The 25225-nt window shown below is 37.0% G+C and overlaps 1 protein-coding gene across 7 annotated transcripts in view; it reads right to left on the reverse strand.

Annotated features, from left to right (window-relative positions):
- Positions 1 to 1992: 1992 nt before the first annotated feature.
- Positions 1993 to 25225, reverse strand: part of LOC145984068 (uncharacterized) — a 37832-nt gene continuing 14599 nt past the window's right edge. The window contains exons 1-5 of one of the 7 annotated variants that reach the window (XM_083117448.1): positions 15838 to 15921; positions 14519 to 14655; positions 11841 to 12081; positions 9947 to 10103; positions 1993 to 3483 (exon numbers count right to left, since the gene is read on the reverse strand). In XM_083117448.1, coding sequence (XP_082973574.1) covers positions 3102 to 3483; positions 9947 to 10103; positions 11841 to 12024 — 723 coding nt within the window. In that variant the 5' untranslated portion in view covers positions 12025 to 12081; positions 14519 to 14655; positions 15838 to 15921 and the 3' untranslated portion in view covers positions 1993 to 3101. Of the gene's footprint in view, positions 3484 to 9946; positions 10104 to 11840; positions 12082 to 13235; positions 13256 to 14518; positions 14656 to 15833; positions 15966 to 25225 lie in introns of those variants that run through there. The other 6 variants (XM_083117446.1, XM_083117451.1, XM_083117452.1 and 3 more) reach the window with 6 other exon arrangements.

A 25225-nucleotide genomic window follows, 5' to 3' on the forward strand; every position in this document is an offset into this window, starting at 1 on the left:
TAGTATTATAAAAATATGCACCAGTGAAACAGAAAGTAAAATTCGTGTGGGTATTAATATGTCTGACAAATTTATAATTCATGATGGGTTAAAACAAGGAGATGCATTATCTCCATTGCTCTTTAATTTTGCCTTAGAATATGCTGTAAAGAAGGTAAAAGAAACTAAAGAATGACTAAAATTAAATGGTGTGACTCAGTTGTTAGCATATGCAGATGATGTAGACTTACTGGGGGATGATGTGAATACAATTAAGAATAATGCTAAAATATTTTTCAAAACTGCTAAAGAGATAGGTTTGGAAGTTAACAAAGAGAAAACTAAATATATGCTTACAGGCCGAAACCAAGTGTTAGGTAATAATCATAATCTAATTATTGATAACAACTCGTTTGAACCAGTTTCCAAATTCAAATACTTACTAGTAATATTAACAAATGAAAATTATATTAAAGAGGAAATATAAAGTAGGCTTAATTCAGGAAATGCATGTTACTTCTCTCTTCATAAACTTTTGTCTCCTCGTTTAATATCTAAGAAACTAAAAGTTAAAATATACAAAACAGTAATTTTGCCTGTAGTATTATATGGATGTGAAACTTGGTCCCTTACATTGAAAGGGGAACATAAATTGAGAGTATTTGAAAATAAGATCCTTAGGAAAATCTTTGGACCTAAAAGGGATGAGGAGACAGGTGAGTGGAGAAGTTTACATAATTTAGAGCTACATAATTTGTATTCATGTCCAGATATTATTAGAATAATTAAATCAAGAAGACTTAGGTGGGCAGGCCATGTGGCACGAATGGGAGAGGAAAGAGGAGTTTACAGGATTCTTGTTGGGAAACCTGATGGTAAGAGACCTGTAGGAAGGCCAAGACGAAGATGGAGGGACAACGTTGAGATGGACCTAAGGGAAATCGGTAGGGATGGAAAAGAGTATATAGAACTTGCTCAAGATAGGGAAAGATGGAAGGCCTGTGTTGCTGCAGCAATGAACCTTCGGGTTTAAGAAGGCTAGGGAGTTAGTTAGTTAGTTAGTTAATTTGCATTTACGATTCTTTATATACATATCGCTAAATGTAATTTGCATGCATTTTACTTAGTCACCTGAATGATAGATGCTTTATGGATAACTTGATTGGACTTCCACTGCTCATATCTGATAGAAGGAAAATTATTTCTGTGAAAGTTCGAAAAGGGTGGTGGTGTAAAAAGACGGCTGTCCTGGTCCACATTTTCTCCTTCAAATGACCATGTTTTTTAGCCTAGAATATTTCAATTTCTCGGAGAATGTTACACCAAGTATTGTGATATGTACAGTCACCGGCAATAGAAACGCGACACCTAGATATTGAAATACTCGGTTCCCCGCAAGATGTTATGTGTCCCATTTTTATTTCCGGTGACTGTACATGTTAAGTATTCGCCTTCGTACACAAAGAATCCTAAAACTGGGTAAGATTGCACTGCATTTATTTGAATGATTGTAATAGGCAATAGTATCCTGTTGGTGGATATAAGAAGAGTATGAACTTAGCAGAACGTCTGTAATGTTCTAATACTATTACACTCCATGGCATTAATTCGTGTCATTTTGTTAAAGCTGACGAACGTTTCTTATTGTATACGTAGGGTACGGGATGAATCTGTACGAAACATATACAGGCTCAAACAAATATGATTGACCACACATAAAATTAGTATCTAAAAACGCACTATGTTTGTGCACAAATGTTTTGCTCACATAAACCCGAATCCAGAGTTGCAATACCTTATTACATTAAAGCAAATTATATTTTTTAGTGTTCCAAGAACACTTAAACTTTCATTCTCCTAAATGTTTCCCTTTGCCGCCACTTATGGCCGATGTTTGTTATTACATCTGCAGTATATAGAGACATTATTGCAGCGGAGAAGATAAAATATTTCTCCATGTTGTTAATTATATTTATTACAAGGGTATCCAGTGTGGAGGAAACGGGCAAAGAAAGAAAAATGCGCAAGTACCTGCAAGCAACATGTTTACTCATACATGTTTCTTCACACATGTGGAAATGACCCTCTATCTTGAAGTAACACAAGCTGTCCTAGAACATAACCTAAAATATATTGATGACTTAATACACTCTCACTTCTATGTATCGATGACACACAGAGATAACTACCAACAGATCACAACGATATACACCGGGGTCTCCCGATGGCGCAAACGTAGCGTCGTCGCCTTGTTCGATATCCGGTGGAGGCACATAGTGGTTCGGATCCCACTTTAAACTGTAGGTCTAGTCCCGATTAGTCTTACTGTGCATAAGGTGGACTTAAATCAATAAATCAATCAAAAAAACGATATACAAGATCCTATTAGTAGTTTTGTTAAGGTTGTTTAGTAGGTTACTGGCATACTGCATTTCTCTCTCCACACAGACGGCTCATAATCCTCCCCTGGCTGTAATTTAAAATATGATCAACTCCTTCTCTCTTAGAATAACTCCAGCAGAGGAATTTAATGTTATGTCTTCTACTAACAAAGGGTAAGATGTTGTGAGACTTTTATTGTCTTAAATATAAAAACAAACCTCTCTTATATTACCATAATATTCTAATCACAATACTTGGTTAAGTTACCTGTTTTACGTGTTCAATTCGTATGAATAACTTTTTTTTGTAAACTAGGGATTGATTCAATAGTTAAAATTAATAGGAACACTATGAATATGTGATCAAAAATACGTACATATAATGCATGGAATAGACTTGATTCCACTTCCAATGCTCTACAATTAGCAGTCAAAATGAAATATAATATTGCGAATTCCATTAAAAATATTCGTTCCTATTTGCATCGTTCTGTTCAAAAGGAAATCGCTATAACTCCTTTTATTAATGGTTAGCTTGTTGCACTTTACTTACAGAGAAGCTTATAGTAGTCACATAGTTAATTTGACAAACCAATTTGAACTGTAAATTATCACAAGTCAAATTGTTGTATCACACGATTCAACACTTGTATAATTTATCTTATCTGTTAGGTTTTGCTTTCTTGAATGATTATGAATTTTCACAGTTCCTTCAGTTTCCCTTGTTTTATCTTCAAGTTCTTATTCCTGCCCACTTTCATCCTCTTCCTCTGTTTTCATATAATCCTTGACACCCGATTTCTTTATGACATGACTAACACGTCTATCACTTTCTTTCTTAGGTGGCATCGTCTCCATCGCTTTCATCCACTCGATATCACTTCCTCGTTTTCTGGGGATAATGATCGACGAATCTTCGAATATAGTTCCTTCTTGCACTTCATTACTTCCAACTTCTGCTTTTCCTACTTCCTCTGTGGCATTGTACTTTGGTCCCTGGATTTTTGTAGTTTTATTCATTTCCCAAAGACTGTCGTCGTCACATATGGGTTGTGGACAACAATCAGGGTACTCCAATGCCAAGTTTTCACTGGTTTCGCAGGATACGTTTACGGGATTGCAACTGGAATAAAAGATTGGGCAAATATACAATCTCCCATGGAAATAAGTAAATTATATATTGTCCTAAAACTATTAAGAAATGTATAAAATATGTTTTGTAAGTTCTTAAATCAGTCTATCTCTAAAGTAATGTACTCGCGTTACATTGTCGTAGACAGATAGAAATTGGTTTTGTTTTCTTTCTTGAAGACAGGGCTTTTAGCGAAGGTAAAATTTACACGTTGTGCCTCCCACTAATTAGTGTAAAACGAAGAAGAAGAAGAAGAAATTTGCCTTTTTTAAAAAAAGGTTGGCCTGTACCCCCCTCAATAGACCGAACTGAATGAAAAAATGTAGTATGTAGCGGTGGTGCATTCCTACAACCGTGCAAAGTTTGGTTGAAATTAGACTGATATGTCTTGAGTAAGAAAATAATAACTTTATATAAAGCTGCAGTGTTGCCAGCTTCGGGATAATGTGCAGAATTCCGCCTCTAGAATCGGTCCTATGAATGCTGGATGGACCAAATTTGAATGGAAGCATGACAAAAGAAAATTACTGAAAATTTCAAAATTTAGGCCTTTATATCCGCTTCCCCCCTGGACACATAATTTTAGAATGTTACTTAAAATGTTGCTTTATACGCATTCTTACATTGAGAATTTAAATTGCTAAAAAAGTGACAGTCTTTTATATTCAATTTATTCCATAGTAACAAAAGGTAAACAAAGGGCTTTTTCAAACGGCGCTTGTTAATAGTAGTAACAATAGATGTATTGTTTTGTCTAGTTCTTGACGTTACGATCTTTTTTTGTATTTCGCGCCAAGTTTGAAAGCGCGCGCTTGAAATGCGCCGGCGTGAACGAGAATACAGGTGCGTGAGAGGTCCGGCGGCTGAAGGTTAGGATACAGGAAACTGATTTTCTCATGTCCACACATTGATATCCACACACGCACACATGTGTGTGTGTGTATGCGTATATACATATTTGAATTTGAATTTAAGATTTTGGGTGCTTCAGCACTTAGGCTAATTTGCACCCGTCACAATATAAGGGGTCCAGCCCCTTACCATATCTAAAATAGCATAATTGCAGTGTCGTTTTACTAAAGTATTAAAATATTCTGACTTTCCTTAAAAGCTGAGGCTGTAAAGGGGCACTCAGCAGACACAAGGACAAAGACAGGCCAACACACACAAAATTATACTGGCCTTAGTCGCCAGAGCTTCGTTCGTCTGCAAAACGCAGTCCAGGGTGTACTAACGGTGTATATATATATGAATTTTGTATCTCCGAAATTGAAAAACCTTACTGCGTTTATGCACCACCCAATTTTACAAGTTCAACCCTCGCCCCGAAAAAAAATCCTGCGTACGCCAGTGATCATCATATATATTTATATTAGCCTACATAGTACAATGGCAGCAGTGGAGTGGCGTGGATTTTTAAAAGTGTTACCGGTTATCAGTAGGACATTTAAGGGAGACTTGGGCGCCTCCCCACCTCATGCCCCCCGCCCCAATGTCTTCCAAGTAGTTCATATAATATTAATCTGGTACGTATGCAATTCAATACTAGATTTTGGTAAAGTTATTAATCAGGAATTCGACAAGTTTTTTTTTTCACCCGAAAATAGAGTACATGGCCAACAAAAGAGTTTCGACAACTGCACACATTCACATAACCACGGATAGTCGTTATACCACGAAACATTGAAATGTCGGTCATATCCAGCAGACGACTTGGTTTTTAAATCGTTCAAAATAGGCTTTGGCCTCCCTTTCGCCACAATTTCGATTTTTTCTGCAAAATAACGAACCGAAAGATTGCTTCAAAATATCTTCTATCGCACGATTACACACACTGTCCAGATAGGATGAACCCGCCACCTCGGAACTCGGAGCAAGCTTCATTAATTAATTGACAATGCCCGAAAACAACATAAAGACGAACGACACCAGTGACAAAACTCCCACTGCACAGCCCCTCCCACAAACCGTTGTTTACTTTTGTAACACGTGAAGCACCCTCCTTGCCCCCTCCCCTCTCAGCATCGGCCCTTCCCCAATATTTCCTTCGGAACCTGCAAGAAGTCCAGTTCTACTAATGTTGCCATCTTAGTTCTTTTGAAACCAGATTTGCCCAAATCGCGAAACTTTTCGTTTCAAATAAGACGTATGTAGAGTAGATGTAGTCTTCATCTGTTTCCTAACTACTCCCACTCCCATGTTTCGCTAAATCCACTGAAATCTAATTTCTGACACCACTACTATTTCGTATATTTTACGTCCTTTGCTACCTTTAAGGCTTTCACTTTATAGGATAATCGTGACGATGAGGATGCCTGGTGAATTATTGAAAAAAAATATTATTTCTTTGTGTATGTAATTATTAATTTTTATAATTATGTAAGTAAAATAATAACAACGAACATTTAAATAACCATTTCTTGCTGAGGATTCGAACCTGCGACACCTGACACTTCAGAGCGTGCTAAGATAACAATCGGGAAATTATGCTTGTAAGTATTGTTTTCACCCAAAAACAGTTCTACCACCTCAAAAACATTGCTTCAATCCGAAATTATTGCATTCCTGCGACAACGTATGTCAATCTCAATCAGTATTATCAACAATTATCACAAAATTTTGTAATCAAAATAATATTATATGTGTGAAATATAGAATTTTAGGTTGAAATTTTTAGAAGGACAGCGGACCCCTTGACCATACCCATCCCTCTCCTCTCCTTCTCGCCCATGATGTCGAAGAAGGACAAAGAGGACTTTCATAATCGCTGATATTTAGTGTAAATACAAAATATCACTTGGTAGTTTGCTTTTGCCCCAGTGTGATTTTATTTTTTAAAATTTTGGCTTGGCGATTTAAGTCCACTTCATGAACAGTAATGCTAATCGGGACAGTTTAAAGTTGGATCCGAACCACTTGTGCCTCCACCGGGTATCGAACCCGGAATCCCTTGATTATAAGGCGGCGACGCTACCACTGCGCCATCGTTCCCCAGTGTGACTGGACACCTTCAGAGTAAGATAGACCCCATTAGGCGACTTAGCTCTTTTCTGTCAATTGAATATGGCAACACTGGTATGTTTCCGGTAAGGATCACCGGCAACTGCACCGGCTAAACAGGCATTCCAAAAACCCGCCTCCTCCTCCCGCGGTCAGTCTTTGCCGCTAGGCGAAGTCTTCCTTGCTTGGGCTCAGGGCCCTTTCCTCATGTTGCCTGTGGAGGGTACCGGATCAGTCCTCCTCTTCGGTTTTGCCGGTGTCAGAAAAAATGTCAGTCTGCAATGTTTACTTTACGACAATATTAGCAGTTTATGTACGTAATAATATTTTAAGACGGGTTCTTCAATTCTTTATATTTTGGTGTTACCTGCGGTAACAGCGGCTACATGCACGCCACGCCTCTGAATGGCAGAGTATTACATTAGCTGAGCCTGTATCTTCCAGGGCTTCCCACTACTGCATTTCCTAACGCTGCTATTACTGTGTAATCAATGTGTCCGGGTAGGGCACAGTACAATGATTCGGATACAGCTTAAACTGTGCATAAAAGTGAACAGAAACAAACTTCAAATTTTTGTAACACTATAATAGGCTCATATTCTCGAAATGTTGCATACAGTATCAATATTATTCCATAAATGCACGGGGTAAATCGAAAAGTGGTACAGTATTTAGAACTTTAGTGGTGCCTCGAAAGGAGTGTGCCGGAGGGATACATTTTATCATTTTAAATGTTAAAGAGGATAGACAACTTGAAAATTAGAAAAATGCACTTCGAAACAGATCTGTTTTAACACTATAACGACGGCTACAATGACTATACGTTTTGTCGGATCGGGTCTATTCGACCCGGGAAAATATTATACTTTTTTCAGGCGTTCAAATTTTCTAATTTATATCAATGACTGAAAGTAATGTTTCAGGTTATTTTTTAATGACATTTAACCATTTACATGTTTCTAATATGTAACATGTTTTTTTTTGCAAAAGAAATTTAAACATTGAATAACATATGTTATAAAGAAACCCTTGAGTTTTGATTATAATAGTTTTCTTACATTTGGAACATTTTTATCATACGTCCAGTTATCATTAATAACTTGTAAGAATTTACATATTTTTATTATCTACTTTTTGTCAAGAATAACTTACAACATCGATTAACATGTGTTACATAGAATACATGAATGCTGAGTACAAACGTTTGCATACATTTCGATCACACTGTTCTTGTTTTCGGATCGATTTTTGATGGACAAATATAACACCTCCTTCTGGATTGCTTCTGTACACCTTGCTCTTCATTTGAACATCCGTTGGTTTGCTGGTCCATTGCTAGTTTGTCACTGAGCTCCTTTCCCAGGTACTGCAAGAACGTTCTACGTCTACCCGATTTGGCTCCCAATTCTTACGGATGTACTGTTTGGTACAAACAAATGCATTTAGTGCACTGAAGTCGATCATGTCATGAAATATAACCATGGCCATCTCCGAGCTTTTCGTTTCAAACTGTAGTTTCGTACCATTTTGTGTTATTATCTGTGCTGTGAAAGCGTCGATTTTCGGCTGTTCATGGAAGTAGAAAGTAGAATCACCACCTTTTTCTTCTTGGGGCAATATGATGATCATCTTGAAATCCAAACAAAGTGGAGGAACACACTCGCTGTTTTATGGCGGCAGCTCTCCTTTGTTCTTTCGCATCGTGCCGACCAGAGCAAGTTTCTTGGCAAGAAGTTCCCTTGGAAAAGATACACTCGTCAACAAATTATGGCATGTGATGTTTCTTCCACTACCTTCGATTTCCTTCACTAAGTCCTTCACTACTCTTTCTACTTGATTTTTCTCCCTATTAACTCCAGCTTCCTTTCCTTTGTAGATTTCAGCCTTCAAAACAAAAGCTGTTTGAGAATCACAAATCAGCCACAGCTTGATTCCGTATTGACCAGATTTCGACGGCATGCACTGTCTAAAAGGGCATCGCCCTATAAAATTGAGCAGTTGTTCGTATACAGTCTTGATGCAATCAGGAATGTACGCTTCTCGGAGGTAAACATTCCAATGCTGGCTGTTTCATAAATATTTGAGTGGTTACAAACATTTATTGCAAGTAAAGTATTGAACTTACGTTAATGAAACCAGTGCAGCCGGCCCCCGTGGCGCAGTGGTTAGCACATCGCCCTACGACACCAGGGGTTCCGGGTTCGAATCCTGGTTTGGGCATGGATGTTTAGGTTAGGTTAGGTTAGGTTAGATGGTAACAATTAAAATCTGAAACTTTATCGGGTGTTTAAAGTTCAGGACACTTTCTAATCAACACTGATCAATCGATCATCAGGACAATGACTACGAACACACTAGTAATTTAAGTTGTCATGCCTAAGTCAGGGGAAAAGCACCATGACCTAAATTTTTCAACTTTGCCGATCGTTGCACAACTTTCTAAAAATACCATAGTGAAGGAAGTTGAGACTAACGCCTTCGAATTTTAGGTGTCCAAACCAGCCAATCGCGTTTATAACTAAATCGGCAATTGGCAGAAATATAAGACGATAGTTAATTTTGACCTTTACTTCCAAGACCTTTACTTCTGCCTTAACAAAAATTTGGCTTACAAGCGTATGAGAATTTTAAAATTTACTGAGTCTGTAGCCTTCAGCGGCGATATTACAACATTGTTATTATTTAGAACACTAACATTTAAGACTGAAAAATGTAATATATCTTAATTTCATTTGAACACTTTTGATTCAAAAGAACCGTTTACATTATTTGCCCCCGGGTACAACACCTACGTAGAGCAGTAGACTGACTCCCATTATATAGATTTATCCCAGTCTTTATATTTGAGTGACCTCATATTTCCAAGAAACGAATAAATGAACGAAACGTTAATAGTGGCTATTAATTTCATTTTCTCTCTAATTCTATGGATTTATTGAACAAAAGCGACACTAAATAAAGACAATACAATAGTAACTCTAGGAATGAGTCTCATTAAATAGCCATTAGTATATTCTATTACGCATTGATGAGATTAAGTACTGAAAGAAAACGACGGTTGGTAAAAGTACTCACTATTGAGTAACTAAATAAATCTAATTGAGTAAAGAGAACATTATTTATTGAAACAGCACTGTTATTACTATTTTCGATATGAATGCTTTCATTCTGCAGGAATAAAAGAACCTGTGCCTCTCATTTTAAGGATATCAAATCGTTTAACTTCAGCTACAAGATAACTGAGAGTGTGCCTGTCTTAATTTAATTGACTGCTCTGGAAGTCTTCGTCAACTGATATGTTCCAAAAAATGAAAAGGTATCAAACTGAGTATTGAAATTCATTTATTAAAAAAAATCATTAAGATGTTTAAGTTTTAGTAAGAAAACATAAGTAAATTCGTTTGTTAGAATTAATTGTACTTCATATGTAATTTTTCATCACATTTTATTTTACCTTTCAAAGCGAACCATCAATTCCTTTTGAGAGTCATCGCTTGATCTTCTGTACAGACAAGTAGCTTTAAGACACGCGTATCCTTTCTCAGGGTACCAGATGCTTCCTATGGCATACACTGCACCATCAGATTCCCAATAACACATATTTGGGTTATCTACAAAAGAAGAATTACACATTTTTCAATTATAAACACATGCGTTTGAAAATGCACAACTTTTTCAAATAAACTACGTTCTACATTAAATTTAATTTAATCAAATTATACTTAATTAAAACATGTATATATTTGATCCTTTTATATTTTAAGTCACTAATGAAACTAAGGACAAAAATGCATTTATAATATTAGTACTTACTGTGAAGGCAAGACCCAATACAAATCCTTCTTGTCATCGAGGAAATTACTGAGACCAAGGAACCAAAGAATTGATCGTTTAATTTTTACTTAGAATACTTTGCAATCACGTGTACCATCTAACATCCAGTTAAAAAATTGACTGATTGATTGATTGATTTGCTTTATTTTACTTCGTTTCTGTGCCACATTTGACTAATTTGCGAAGGTGGGGATGAGTGATGATATGATAAAATTGATGAATGGTTGACACCTGAAATTTGTAGCATTACAGGACAACAACAAAATTATCCCGAAAATATACAAAACTGTAAGTATTCTATGGAGATGAAGGCAATTGATTTATTGATTGATTTGGTATCTTAAGTCCACTTTATGCACAGGAAGTCTAATCGGGACAAAACCAACAGTACAAAGTAGGATCCGAACCACTATTTGCTCCACTCGGAATCATTTGATTACGAGGCGGCGACGACGCTACAACTGCGCCATCGGGGAGGCCCATGAAGGTGATTGTTGGTTATGTTATATGTTTCCGATTTGCAGTCACTTTTTATACTGTCTGTACAGCAGAGCACATCGTCCGCTAGGTTGTTCAGAACTGCGTCGCCGAGAAGAAAATATCGTTTGACTACTTCCTATGGAATCAAATGGTTTAACACTATCAATAATTCGCCTCACGGAAACGTACGGAAGCGAGATGTGGAGAAGTACTGATTTTTCTAGAATAGAAAGTCTTCCGTTCACGGCGCCTACGAATGCCCTTCCTTGTGTTGTTCCAGGTGTCGTTTCGTTTGGCCTGAGCTGTTAATGTTCCGGCTAGCTCCCCTGGCACTGCTGCCAGCCCCTTGACATTAGGTAAAACAATTTTGTATTCTAATTTGTTTGAGGTGAAGAGTGTAAATGTAGACAACATACATTATTTTGTTCACAACCTCGTTCGTTCATTTTATTTGTGAGCATAAGTCTAAGCAGCGGCAAGTGTTTAGAAAATTATCTAGGCTTTGGAAAGTTCTTTCATATGGGGCCTTCTTTATCTGTATCTTCACTGCCCCTGTTGCAGCCTCTCGTATGACAGAAATCTGTGACTTTGACGTCGTCATCCACATTCCTTCCACATCTGCGTCAAATGTCAACAGATCCAAAGTTTTGGGAACGAAGAAGAGTTTTATTGCTTCGGCCGGGGTACGGTAGTGCCTATGATTGAAGTGAATATTGTACATTTTAACTTGTATCATATAAATATCTTTATCATCAAAAATAGTATGGAGTGTGTAGTAAGGGATGGTGTCAGTAGCAGTCATTAGTACTTCAAGAGATGTTTTAGAAGATATAGAAATTAACTTAATGACCACCGACACACATAATTCACCTTCATTTAATACTGTTAAACTTTTGAAAAATGGACTTGGTTTACAAAACCCCCCCTGATAACCCTGGAGATCAGTTCTAACTACGGGCCTGCACGTGGAACGTTCCACATGGAGTTTTGGGGCGCCACTCTAGGAAGGGGTGAGATATAAGTGAAATTCTTACCTTCGTGCAAGTCAGCAACAGCCCAGGTTATCCTGCCTGAGCATCCTTGAGGAAAATTCAAAAGCCACAACCACAAATGAAGGATTGCGACCACGCGAATAACATGCCTTTCTCTCTCCATGCCGGCGAATGGAATGAAGTGGCAGATAGTGTCGTCAAGTTCCTGCATAAAAGAAAGAAACATGACAACTTATGATCCACACCTGAAGATTAGTCTGTGTTTCCGCTAGCACACAATGGTCTGTAAAGACAAAGCAACGTTACTACTTATACTAACAATCACTGGCGGCTGGTGGTCTGACTCTGTCGGTGTACACTTCAGCCTTCCGTCCAGATGAAGTGTTATAAGTCACCCCTCTCAAATACTCGCACCAGTTTTTGCGTTCGTTATGATGCTATATGTATTGGCAACCGAAGTTATGACCACCTTTCACCGAAAATAAGGTTATGGGAGAGTTGTATTTCATAAAAAATTTTATAATATTAGTTTATACAAATTTGAAATATCTCGGCGAATTTTCCGTCGACCACGAGAAGAGTGATGCCATGGGGTATAGATAATTCAACATTCGATAACCTGACAAAATCACTTAAAACATAGACATATTGATCTACAATATTCAAAATTATTGTCGATTTGCAAAATATTTAGTAAGAACTTCCTTCCATGCTCCGCTGATAATAGTGAACAAGAATAATAATAACATTTGCATACATCAAACAAGCAGGGCCGGGCGACTACCCGAGGCGCCAAACCGAGGCATCCTCCTTCATTAGAGCCAAATCCTAGGCGTGGCTATTTATTTGTTTGGGTTCATTTTTAGGTCCACATTATGCATTTAAAGTGAGATTCGAACCACGATGTGCCTGCACCGGATGCGTGGGTATTTGTTACTAAAATGAGTTGGATTTATTGTTGTCAAGAATTATTTGAAGTTACTGCACAATAACTTAATAAGCATATTTCAAAATCATGTATTAATTTAAGCTACAAGATTACTGTCATTTTGATGTAATTATGTAGGTATTAAATAAACATAACTAAACATAAATAATAATAAACGTAATAAAGATAATATACCTACAATATACATGTTTAACAGTAACACTCAAAGTATTTTTAAAATAAGGCTATTACAAAACCGTAAATGGCCATGACTTACATTGGAGTAAGGTGGAAAGTAGGAGCAGCAGAGTGGAAAGGAGAGGGTGTCACCGCGCCCGGGTCAAAATTTTATCTCAAGCCGCTCCTGCAAACAAGGTAGCCTATCCAAAGACCACATGCAGAAAATCTGTTGTAATCTATCTAGCAGTTGTTTATTTATAATGACCGACTGACCAAACTAACAAAATCAAGAGAATAATAAATATGAACAGAACAGCCCTGCTTCTTACTTCAGAATTTGTCTTCCCCTTCCGCCATATCCGTATTATTACTGCAGTCGCTGCGCGCTTTGTGGCTAAATTCCCTCCAAATATTCACCAACTTTAAATATTACTTATATGCTTTCGATGTGTACAGTTTTCCCTTTCATCATGAAAGCAAACAGTTTGCACTAAAACAGTAAAGAACTTTTGGCAGTGCAACAATTTTGCAACGCATGAACAGGCACACAATGAAAACAGCTCACTGATCAAGGACCTCCCCCCGCGCGTTGATCAACTACAGCGCCACTAGGACAGTTTATTTTGTCCAAGCTGCACTAAGCAAAGGCAAGGCATTCTTTAAAACACGCGTTTCGCTTTCAGTTGACCCTATTCCTCTCCTTCTTTATTGCCCCTGCCATGCTCGGAACAGGGTGGGCGAACATACCATAGAAACTCCCTTTTCCAAAAAAGTATCTCGATTTACAATGATGTGTGGGCTGCCTCTACTCCGCCACACGATCTCGAATGGAATGGGATTGCAACATTGCTTTTGTGAACATAGCACTAGCAGTGCTAGTAAAGCCAATAATGCTGCAAACTACAGGCGCCAATCCCTTCTCCCTCATTGCGTGCTGCAAACAGCGCAAATGAGCACACTGCGACTTGTGAGAAACGAACGCACCTTAGTCTGTAGGCGCTCTTAGTACGCAACTTATATGGCCGGTGATGGGGTGCAGGAACGTATGATGTTTTGAAGGAGATAGTGTTCAGTGAATAAGTATAATAAAAATTAATTGCATTACAGATTTATTTGGGTGTGCACATGCGAATGTGCGATTAGACAGAAGCCGCTACTGCTACCAATGTGCATAGCTGACAAATATATTCCAGAATGACCACGGATATAAGGAAGGTACACTTGACGTTGTGTGTATTTCACAAAATCGATCGACAGCGGAGGCTAGTCACTTTGCTCTTGCCTGATCTTACGGCGGGCGGTTGGGGGCAGGGAAGCGACCAATCCAGCGCGATGAGAAACACAGAAGCTTGCAGAACGAGGTGCACGTAGCATCTCCTCCCGCGACGTTGTAACTCTGGGCGACACCGCTGTTGTCTGATTGGCCTGCGGCGTATTCCCCGTTCTCTACTTCCCTAACCAGCACGTTGGCGCGCCCGCCGTAAGACCAGACAAGAGCTACAGCACATACTATCGCCATACCACCTGCTGTTAGACCAATGTTATATCGGGCCTTCTATAATTTAAGAACACGGGGAAATTTCAAGGGCTTGTGCTCTTAACACGACATTACCACTTTCGTTTTGTGTAGTGCACTCTAGTAAGCTCCAACCGTCATATTTTGCTTCTGCAAATGCATATTGCGACAACATAACCGGGTGCAGCGAAACCTTGAAGGCAGATCTCACGCCAGAAACTGAAACGTTGCTCCTAGAAAAAAAAAAGTAATTTGCAAATTTTAGTGGGTTTAATTCATATTGTCATATGCATTTAAACGATCATATTTGATCGCTGGTAATCACAAGATTCCATGGGATAATATGCAGTTTCTTCTTTCCACTAAAGAATCGGTGTAGTCACATAAGTTGGCTCAGACGGGGAAAATAATATTTGTCTAGTGTTGGTGACAGTGGCTGATTATGACTAACATGTAATGTTAATTGAACACCTCTTTGTAGCTGATCAGTGGTGATTCATTCATTTTGAGGTTTTGGACTTTTAACCACCGTGTAAAATATTTAATTATCTACGTTTCGGAGGCTGATTTCTGCCTCCGTCTTCAGGGTAGTGTGCCATCTAATACAGTAAATCATGGTTCACACCAGCCTGAAGATGGAGACAGAAATCAGCCTCCAAAAAGTAGGTAGTTAAATATTAAACAAAGTGGTTAAAAGTCCAAAAACTCAAAATAATTTAACACTATGTCAATCAATTTTCCAACTGCTATATACGGGGTAGATCATTTAAATTTATAACTCAAAATATCTTACATTTCCCCCTTAAAGTCAATTAACTTTTACTTGAAACATTTCTTTCGAAAATGCTTCATTTGTAAGGGCTGAGTTTTGTTGATTTGAGTTGCTGTTTGAAGTCCACTTTATGCACAGAAAGGCTGATCGGTACTGGACCTACAGTTTAAAGTGGGATCCGAACCAGTATGTCCCTCCACCGGGAATCGATTACAAGACGACGACGCTACCACTACGACACCGGTGAGGCCCCATTTGAAAGAAATTTTGAGTTATAAACTTATATGGTCTACCCTGTATACCGCCACTGCATTTTCAGAGTGCACCTCTTTCCTAATTTTCAGTCCTTCTTATTACTGGTGACGGGGATCGAACCTAAGATAGACCTGTGATTATACTGACACTAGGTGAGATAAGCTTTTTTAGATATTGTGATAAACAGAGAGTGGGTGAGGTGACAGCCTTGTCAAACAACTCTGCCTGCCATAGTGACACATTTTCAAGCACAGAAGTTATTAAATGAAGAAAAAATCACAACTTTTCCAACTGAAAGAATAATTATAATCTACCTAAAACATGAAACTTAATAGTACACAAGAGTGTAGAATTACTAGTTTACTAAAAATTAAACCTTAATACCTACAACCTAGTGCGGCACAACAAACATCAGAGAAGCAGGTTTCTTTTTTGACGCCTAATTGACTTGGAAATAAGCAGTCTATTTTTAAACATTATTCTGAAACAATTGAACAGCAAAATGTTGAAGCTAGGTGATTTAAAATGTCTTATTTTGTGCAAATATTAGTAAACCAACTTTCCCAAAGACCACGTACGCGACTTAAACAATGAAGGGTTTGTTCTTGCGGTTGAACTGAATGCGGATCTACAAGTACGCAGGTGTACGTATTTGTATAACAAATCCTTGCACTCCACTTGTGTTAATTGCAGAATGTCTATACAAGATAAGAAATTTCGCTTGTGTAGCTACACATTTTACTTTGAATTACATCGTGTTTCATGAGGGCACAGAAAAATATCATTCCTGGCATATTTACAAGTTCTAAATCCTGTTCTTATTTTCTATTTTTCAAGATATAAGCATAGCAGAACTCCAATTCAATGTGGCTATGTGATCTAATATACTTAATAGTTGAATTTCTAAATTATGCAAAACTATTACAAAATTGTGTTTAAATGATGGTTTAACCTCAAGAACCATCGCTTCCCAGGTGAATCTGTGATTGGGGAGTGGGGGGACAGTGTCCAAATTAACGTGAGGGATGCCGGGGATCGCCCCCACAAAATTATCCCGTCAAAATAAAATTATTTTTATCACTGCCAGGGATGTTTTTATCCCTCTCAAAGAAAATGTATTTGAAAGCATATTGTATACAATTTCTCAACAGTGTAAAAACACACACACAATTTTAAAATCATTTGTATCCATTAATGGTCCCAGTTATCAAATATTTCCCTGTCGAAAAGTATGCAGCCTTGTGGATTAAAGAAGAACACCATTCTGCAACGGATCAACCTAACCAAGCCGAGACAGCAGCGGTTGTTTTCCACTTCAATTTTAATGGCATAGTGCTGATATTTTACATTGTATTAAAGTGTTCACAAGAAGCGTGTAGGTAGGTTATAACTTACAACTCTGCATACACAAAAAGACCTACCCCCAAAAAAATATAATCGAAAGTACGCCACTGTGTGTCCATCCTCCTCAAAGCAAAACGCTTAATTCGCACCGGGGGGAGGGGGGGCAATCGACTGATCATTGTGCCTAATATCAGTACACAGTACTTTTGGTTGATGTAGAGAATCTTTGCTGCTTTTCTGTAGTTTGATACCAAACTAATTTTTAAAATTACGTGCACATAACAAAAGCATTACACCCACAATGCACTTGTACAACAACTAAGAAAACAAGGTTTTGCCTCCCCGCTGGCGCAGTGGTAGCGTCTTTGCCTTGTAAAAAAAGGGATCTACGGTTCGAACACGGTGGAGGCTCATAGTGGTTCGGATCCCACTTTAAACTGTAGGTCCAGTCCCGATTAGCCTTACTGTGCATCAAGTGGACTTAAAAACACCAAATCAATCAATCAATCAATGAAAACAGGATTCTGGCACGACAATAAATCATGCCAAATCAAAATTCATTCAGTCATTGAAACTAAATCAAAGATCAACTCCCTATCAAGATTCAAAACAAAGTATACCTCTGATGAAAACTAAGCAAACAAAGGCATTCAAGACAAAACGTAACCCGAAGAGGATTCTGGCTGTAGTACTGCACATCAGTGCCTCGTTAGCTTGCAACCTTGCAGTTGTCAAGTTGTCGTGTCGACACTGAGTTTGAGATGAGATATATTTTGCCGCACATCTACCAGTGTGTGCGAATATATTCCATTCTTTCTATTTCAGTTATTTATACGTCGATTCCTTACGTCTTGGCTTAATCGCGACGATGAGAATTAATGAATTGACGAAGTGGATGATCGAACAGTATCGTCCTAGCACATATCCTGGCGGGACGAAGTCGCTGGTATTAAGCCCCTCCCCCTTAAATCATGCATACTATATCAATATGCACTATATATGGCAGTGTGCTAATTTAGCTTTGGGCGGGATGCCCTCAATCAGTGTCGTATTTGTGATTTCCTTTGCCGGGGGGTGGGGAAAGGAAATCTTTAGGTTTCTTTTAGGTTACCAGTTAGTAAACTCTGCTATTGCTTGCCAGTTCTTAGTACCTAAGACTTTAAATCTTTTGATAACATTTAGACGTAATTTAGAAACAGTATATTTACATTCTAAGAAAACCCATACAAGAAAGAGCTATTTACAGTAACACCGAGAAAACTTGACCAAATATATTTTGCGCGTTCAACGCAATAACGGCGTGCGGCGAGAAATGTGATCTACGTACCTCCAATGAATAAGGCTGACGAAATCAACTCTTCTTACCATGGCGGTAGGCTTTTGTACTTTATTTGGCAATGGACAGAAAACTTCAGATGCGAAGCAGGATACAATTGTGTTGAAGGTTAATAATCTGTTATCCAGACTGATTTTTCAGTGGTGTTTGTTCCATAGATAAGAAATGTTAAACTATGTATATGCTTTCAATTCCATTTCCTTTGGCGGGGATAAAAACATCCCTGGCAGGAATGATTTTTTTTCTTCTGCCGGAAAATTTTGTGTGGGGGCGAATCCCCGGCATTCCCCGTTAATTCGCACACTGATACAGGTTGAGTCGAAAGTCAGTTTACAAAAAAAAATAATAATTGTCCGTGAATGGTTGAATGTACAGATTACTGGTGCATGGATCGGTCGCCGTGGTCCCGCTGTCTTCGTCCAGACAAAATGGATTTTGTCCTTTGGGGTAATTTAAAGTCGCTCGTATACTCAGTTAAGATTCAGAACATCCAGAATCTGAAAGAACGCATTATGTAATGTGTAGACATGATGACCTTCTGAAAAAGGTTCTTGAGAACTGGAAACGTCGCGTGCACAAATGCATAGAAATCAATCAAGAGAACGGCCGACTTCTTTAATGCGAAGGCATATGAATTTTTTTCCTTGAGACTGGCAACACTGACGAAGCTGCGCGTGCACGAAAGCATGCTATAGTGTTCTGTGCCCGCAACAGATATATTTATCAGTGTGGAGGTGCGTACGTGCGAGTAGCAGGAAGTTGAAATGGCTGCTGTAATAGAAAATCCCGCCAATAGCGAGGTGAGGTGGATGATTAGATTTCTCAACGCAAAAGGACTGAGTGCAGCTGACATTCATCGGGAATTGTGTGCCATTTACGGACCAACAGTAATGAGTGAAGGAAAGGTAAGACAATGGTGGCGTTCTTTTCGGGATGGACTTTCAAATGTTCATGATGACGAGCGGAGCGGCAGGCCTAGTGTTCAGACGGACTTCCTTGTGCAACGTGTTGATTAGAATGTGCGATCCAATCGCCGTTTCACCATTACTGATCTAGGCAAGGAGTTTACTGAAGAGTCTGATAATACATTGCACCGAATTGTAACGAACAATCTGGGTTATCGCAAACTGTGTGCGAGGTGGGTGCCAAAAGTGTTGACAAACACTTACAAAGAATGAAATCAGCACGTGATTTTTTGGCCCGCTGGGAGAAGGATGGGGTTGACTTGTTTTCTCACATACTGACTGGAGACGAAACCTGGATATCGTACGTCACTGGTGAGTCCAAGCAGCAATCCATGAAATGGTGTCACTCCGGTTCACCGAAACCGAAGAAATTCAAGCAAACACCATAACATCGCAAAATCATGGCAACAGTGTTTTGGGACCAAAAAGGTGAAATCCTCGTGGAATTCCTGGAACTGCGACGAACTATCACAGCAGATGTGTATAGCCAAACACTGTCTAATCTGCGACGTGCCATCCAAAACCGGCGAAGACGAATGTTACGGTCTTGAATTCTGCTTATTCATGACAACGCCCGCCCACACACAGCTGACCGTACTGTTGCGACTATTAAAAAATTCCGATGGGAACGTTTTAAGCACCCACCATACAGTTCCGATCTTGCCCCAAGTGATTATTTTCGGTTCCTTCACCTCAAAAAGTTGCTTGTTTTGAAACGTTTCGATGATTGTGAAGTTCTCAAGACATCAGTTCTCGACTGGCTGAGATCCCAGGCGGCAGATTTCTACACAGAGGGTCTACGTAAGCTTGTTCCACGGTACCAAAAATGCTTGGAATGTCATGGTGACTATATAGAAAAATAGCCAGGGTATGCACTTGTATAGTATAAAAATAGAAATTTTCTCGCTTGATTTTATTCTCTGTAATAACCAATCGGCCTTTTTTTTTACATGCCCCTCGTACTACAAATCCCTATGTAACCTAACTTTTGACTCACCTTGTATTACATATCCTGCCTGTTTCATGGTTTTGATAAGGGATTCATACAATTTGTCGAAGAGTCTTCACACTTTAGGAGTTGGCAGTTCCCTTGATTGATTACACAGTCTCTTCATAGCCTATTAGAAAATTTGCCGTTATTCGACTGAAAAAATATATATGTATATATGACAGGGACAATCACTAATATATATAGCACGGTCGCATATATACAGGATAGATAAATGTTTTTTCAAGAACTCGCAGTAGTTTCTTGATAGAAGGCCTTAACACCAATACTCCATTCTATTATCTTGCAATGTAGTCTCCTGGGGGAGGGAGAGCTCGATGGACCCACACATGTTTTTCTATTTTGTAAAATGGTCATTCTATGAAATACAGGGTGTTTCTAAAGGTCGTTGATAGTTGTCGTCCCAGTTAGGTGTGACGTTCACTTTGTCACCTTTTGCGAGGCTCCTATCTCGGAAACGAAGCCTCATTCGTAAAAATTGAACTCACACTTTTTGCTTGTTTTCGTGTGAGGAATCACCTCCCAAGCATTGTAAACGACCTTTAGAAACACCCTGTATATATTTATCTTTATTGCCTTGTAATACTGTATGTGTGACTTCCATGTTTACGTAAATACGTATTTAGTGTTATATTATAATATAATATAATTATTATAATATAACATTATTGTGCGATTATCATAATAATCACTATATATAATGATCATTTATGTTAGAAAGCGCATTTTTGTGAGATTTAGTAAAGTAAAATTCGCCGTGCATATAGCACCGTTCCATGAAGACACATTTAGGGGATGTCCGATTACCCGACCAGATCAAAAAAAAATTCCTGTAATAAATATTAAAAAAAAAAGATAATAAATGTTTTCTCTGGTGCATCAAAGCTCATTTTCATCCAGCATCTGACCATAAATATCGTATCTCAAATTACAATTATCCTGAATAAATATAAGAGTTTAAAAAACCTATGTCAGGCATAAAATATCCAGTAGATATCTCAGATATTAGTAAATTTGAAAAACAATGTAAAGAATACTACAATCGACTAATAGCTGTGCAAGTTTATGGTATTGATAAAAATAATAAAATTTATCCACTGCGTCACTATCCAGCAGCAGATGGTACACGTGTTATACATTTATTATATGTTACAAAGAGAAACAAGAAACATTATTGTCTCATACAGGATCTAGGACGATTGGTACATAGTCAAATAACATCAGATCATGGTAAAATAGTAATATGTCATCGATGCTTGTCAAAATTTGATGGAAGAGGTGGGAAAACATGTGAAAAAAATTAAAGGAACATATTAAATATTGCTCTCTCCACCCTTCTGGGAGTTATGATGTTTCATTCAAAAGTGTAAAATTTAGTAATTTCAAAGCATTGCAAAAAAAATCCATTTGCAATCTATGATTTTGAAACAATACCAGAACCAATAGCTACATGTGTTCCAGATTCGAATGCATCAAGTACAACAAATATAGCATGTGGTTTTGCACTTATATTAGTAAAAACATATGAGAAAAATAATTCAGAACTATATTTTTATCGAGGTGAAGATGCAGACCAAAAATTTATTCAAAAACTTCGGGAGTGGGGTGAAAAATATGGTCCAATCTTATATAATGATGATATACCAATGAACCCTTTTACATCAGAACAACAACAGGAACATGATAATACTTTAAATTGCAGATACTGTAAGAGATATTTTAATTCTGATAGTTTAAAAAAAGGAACACCACAACCATTTTAATAGAGAATATATCCATACAATTTGTAATTTATGTAATTTGCAAATAAAAAAAACTAATTTCATTCCAATATTTATTCACAATTTGCAAAATTTTGATGCACATTTATTTATCAAAGAAATAGGGTATGATACAGAGAATATAAATAGTATACCACGCACTAAAGATAAATATATTGCCATAGAGAAAACTATCAAATTGGAAAATGGAAAAAAAGTTGTTCTTAGATTCTTGGATTCATATCAGTTTCTTCCCAGCAGTTTGGCTACTCTAGTGAGTAAATTAACCAACGAGAAATTTGTTGACACAAAATAATATTTTGGTGAGGATAAGAGAATTGTTGAAAAGAAAAGGCGTCTACCCATATGATCACATGGACGATTTTGAAAAATTTAAAGAGACACAGTTACCATCGATAGATAAATTTTATAACATACTTGATGTTAAAGAATGTAGCAAGTTAGATTATCAATATGCAGAGAGAGTCTGTAAAATACTAGATTGCAAGACAATCATGACAACTACTTGATTTTGGATACTCTCCAGTTGGCTGATGTATTCGAAACTTTTCGAGATCGTTGTTTTAAATTATATGAAGTAGATCCTGTTTTTATGTACACAACACCCGGTTTATCCTGGCAGGCCATGCTTTTAAATACTAAAGTTGAAATTGGTCTTAGTAATAATATTAACCAGTTCATGTTTGTTGAATCTGCTAAACGTGGTGGTATAATGCAGTGTTCTTTAAGATATCCAAAAGCAAACAATAAATATTTACCTAACTATGATCCTAGCAAACTATCTAAATACATATTTTATGTTTATATGAACAATTTATATGGTTATTAGATGACTCCATCACTGCCAATTTGTAATTACAAATGGATGAGTGAAGAAGAACTTAAAAACAAGGATTTCTTAAAATGGCCTGAAGTTGATTTGAAATATCCATCAGATCTCCATGTCGATCACCATGGATTAGCTATGGCACCAATTTCTCAGAATATCCCAGGTACAAAAGAAACAAAATTACTGTCATATTTCGAAACTAAAAGAAAATATGTACTTCACTATCGACTGTTGCAATATTACAAAGAGCAAGGTATGGAACTTACTAAAATCCATAAGGGGTTAAAATTTGACCAAGAAAAATGGTTAAAATCTCATATTGAGGAAAACACAAAGAATCGAATACAAACAAATTCTAAAGATGAAAAAGATATTTTTAAATTAATAATTAACGCAATATATGGAAAATGTACAGAGAACAAAAGAAATCGAGTAATGTATAATTTGGTATGCGATCCAAAAAAACTTAGGAAACTTATTGCCGATCCTAAATACAAAGGTTTTACAAGAATTACAGATGATCTGACTCTTATTGAAAGATCTAAAAACAAATTTAAGTGTGATTTACCAATAGCTGTGGGTGTTGCAGTTCTAGAATTAGCTAAATTGGAGATGTGTAAATTTCATTTTGATATTATGAAACCTATATACAAAGATAAAAAAATTGAAATAGCATACATGGATACTGATAGTTTTGTGTATGTGATAGAAACACCCGATTTGTACAGTGATTTGCTAGATATGAAAGAATATTTTGTAATTATCCAGAAAATAATCCATTACACAGTCTTGAAAATCAGATGATCCCTGGGAAAATTAAAGATGAGGCAGCAGGGTCTATAATAACAGAATATGCTGGTCTAAGACCAAAAATGTAATGCCTAAATATTCATGGCAAAGAAGAAATTAAAAGAGCCAAGGGTGTAAGTCAATCATGTACAAGAGAACTTACAATGGGACATTTTAAAGAATGTTTATTTCAAAAGAAAACAAAAATACATCTTCATATCATCTCACTAGCAAATTGTATGGTGTGCATACTACATTTAAAAATAAAATAGCCCTTGATGGCATTGATAATAAATTGCAAATATTAGATTGTAACATCCATACTAGAGAATATGGACACGATAACACATGTAAACATTGTGGTATATGTAAGTTGAGCATGAACAAGAGAACTTACAATGAAAGATTTTAAAAAAAATATTTATTTAACTAGCAAATCTGCTGGTATCTATACTACAAAAATTAAGTAGCTTTTGATAGTAATAATAATAAATTGCAAATATTAGATCACAATGTCCATACTAAAGAATGTGGTCACTATAATGCAAGTAAACATTGTAATAAATGTTGTATAATACTTTTCTTATTTATTGTAATATTCATTTAAGTTAGGTGGTGGTAGAGTAGCCTAAGGCTAAATTTGTGCTCTAAAATAAAAACAAATAAAAATATATTGTATTATATTGCATTATATATATTAGTATTAAATAGTAAAAAATAAAAATTGTTCTATCACTCTTCCATTCTTTACATCATATATGTATGATTTCTCTACAATTAAAATTGCACTGCATATTTTATTTTCCGGTAAAGTTTCATGAAACTCACGTATTAACTTAATGTTTGTTCGATCATTTATAACTATCAATTTTCTTTTTGATGCATTGATTAAAAACATTGGCCTGTGAACTATGAACTCACTGGATTATAATACATGTCTATGTTACCTTCAGTTACTCGTTTAGAAGCACTAAATGCTTCATATAACTTCAAATAATCTTGTTCTGCAATGTGTAAATTATAATTTTCACGAGGGAACACCTCATTTCTGCTTTTCTTCAGATACACATTTTTAACTTTGCAATTATCAAACTGGCTGCTATCTTTTTCCTGACTGTCATCTCTCCCTGTCTGAAACAACACAGTTACAAACTCTGGCATGTCGTATTGTAAAGATTGAAACTGATTCGTAATATCAAATTCAAAAAAATTACCGTCTGCAGGTTTCTGTTTGAAATTGATAAGTATAAAATTGAATCGGAATTTGAGGATTTTTCAAAATGTTGGCTTTGTATTGGAGAGCATAATTCGATTCATATTCAACTATAGGCATTCGCAACTCGATAGACTGGATCACACATTTTGCAGCTTCGAGTAAACTAGTCTCATTAGCTGTTCCATCTGCATTTAAAGTTTTGTATCTCATGATAGCATTATGATCATTGGGTGCTCTGCGAAATATGACACTCAAACCACCTTTCCACATAATTTGTTTATAATCAGAGAAAAATCCAAATAGCAATATCATGTGGAACAGTACTGTGTGACTTTTTGCTTGAATTTTTGTTCCAGCTTCAAACCCACCAATTTTATAATATGCACTCTCTGATTTGGACAGTTTCAATGTCCCCACTGTAGTGGATGTAATTCCAGGACAAACAATCCTGTCTATCACTGTACCATGCTTCCTAATTTCAATTTGAGAGAATAAGAATGGAACAAA

The sequence above is a fragment of the Lepisma saccharinum genome, chromosome 2, assembly GCF_977018435.1.
Source record: "Lepisma saccharinum chromosome 2, izLepSacc3.1, whole genome shotgun sequence".
In the NCBI taxonomy this organism is placed as follows: domain Eukaryota; kingdom Metazoa; phylum Arthropoda; class Insecta; order Zygentoma; family Lepismatidae; genus Lepisma; species Lepisma saccharinum.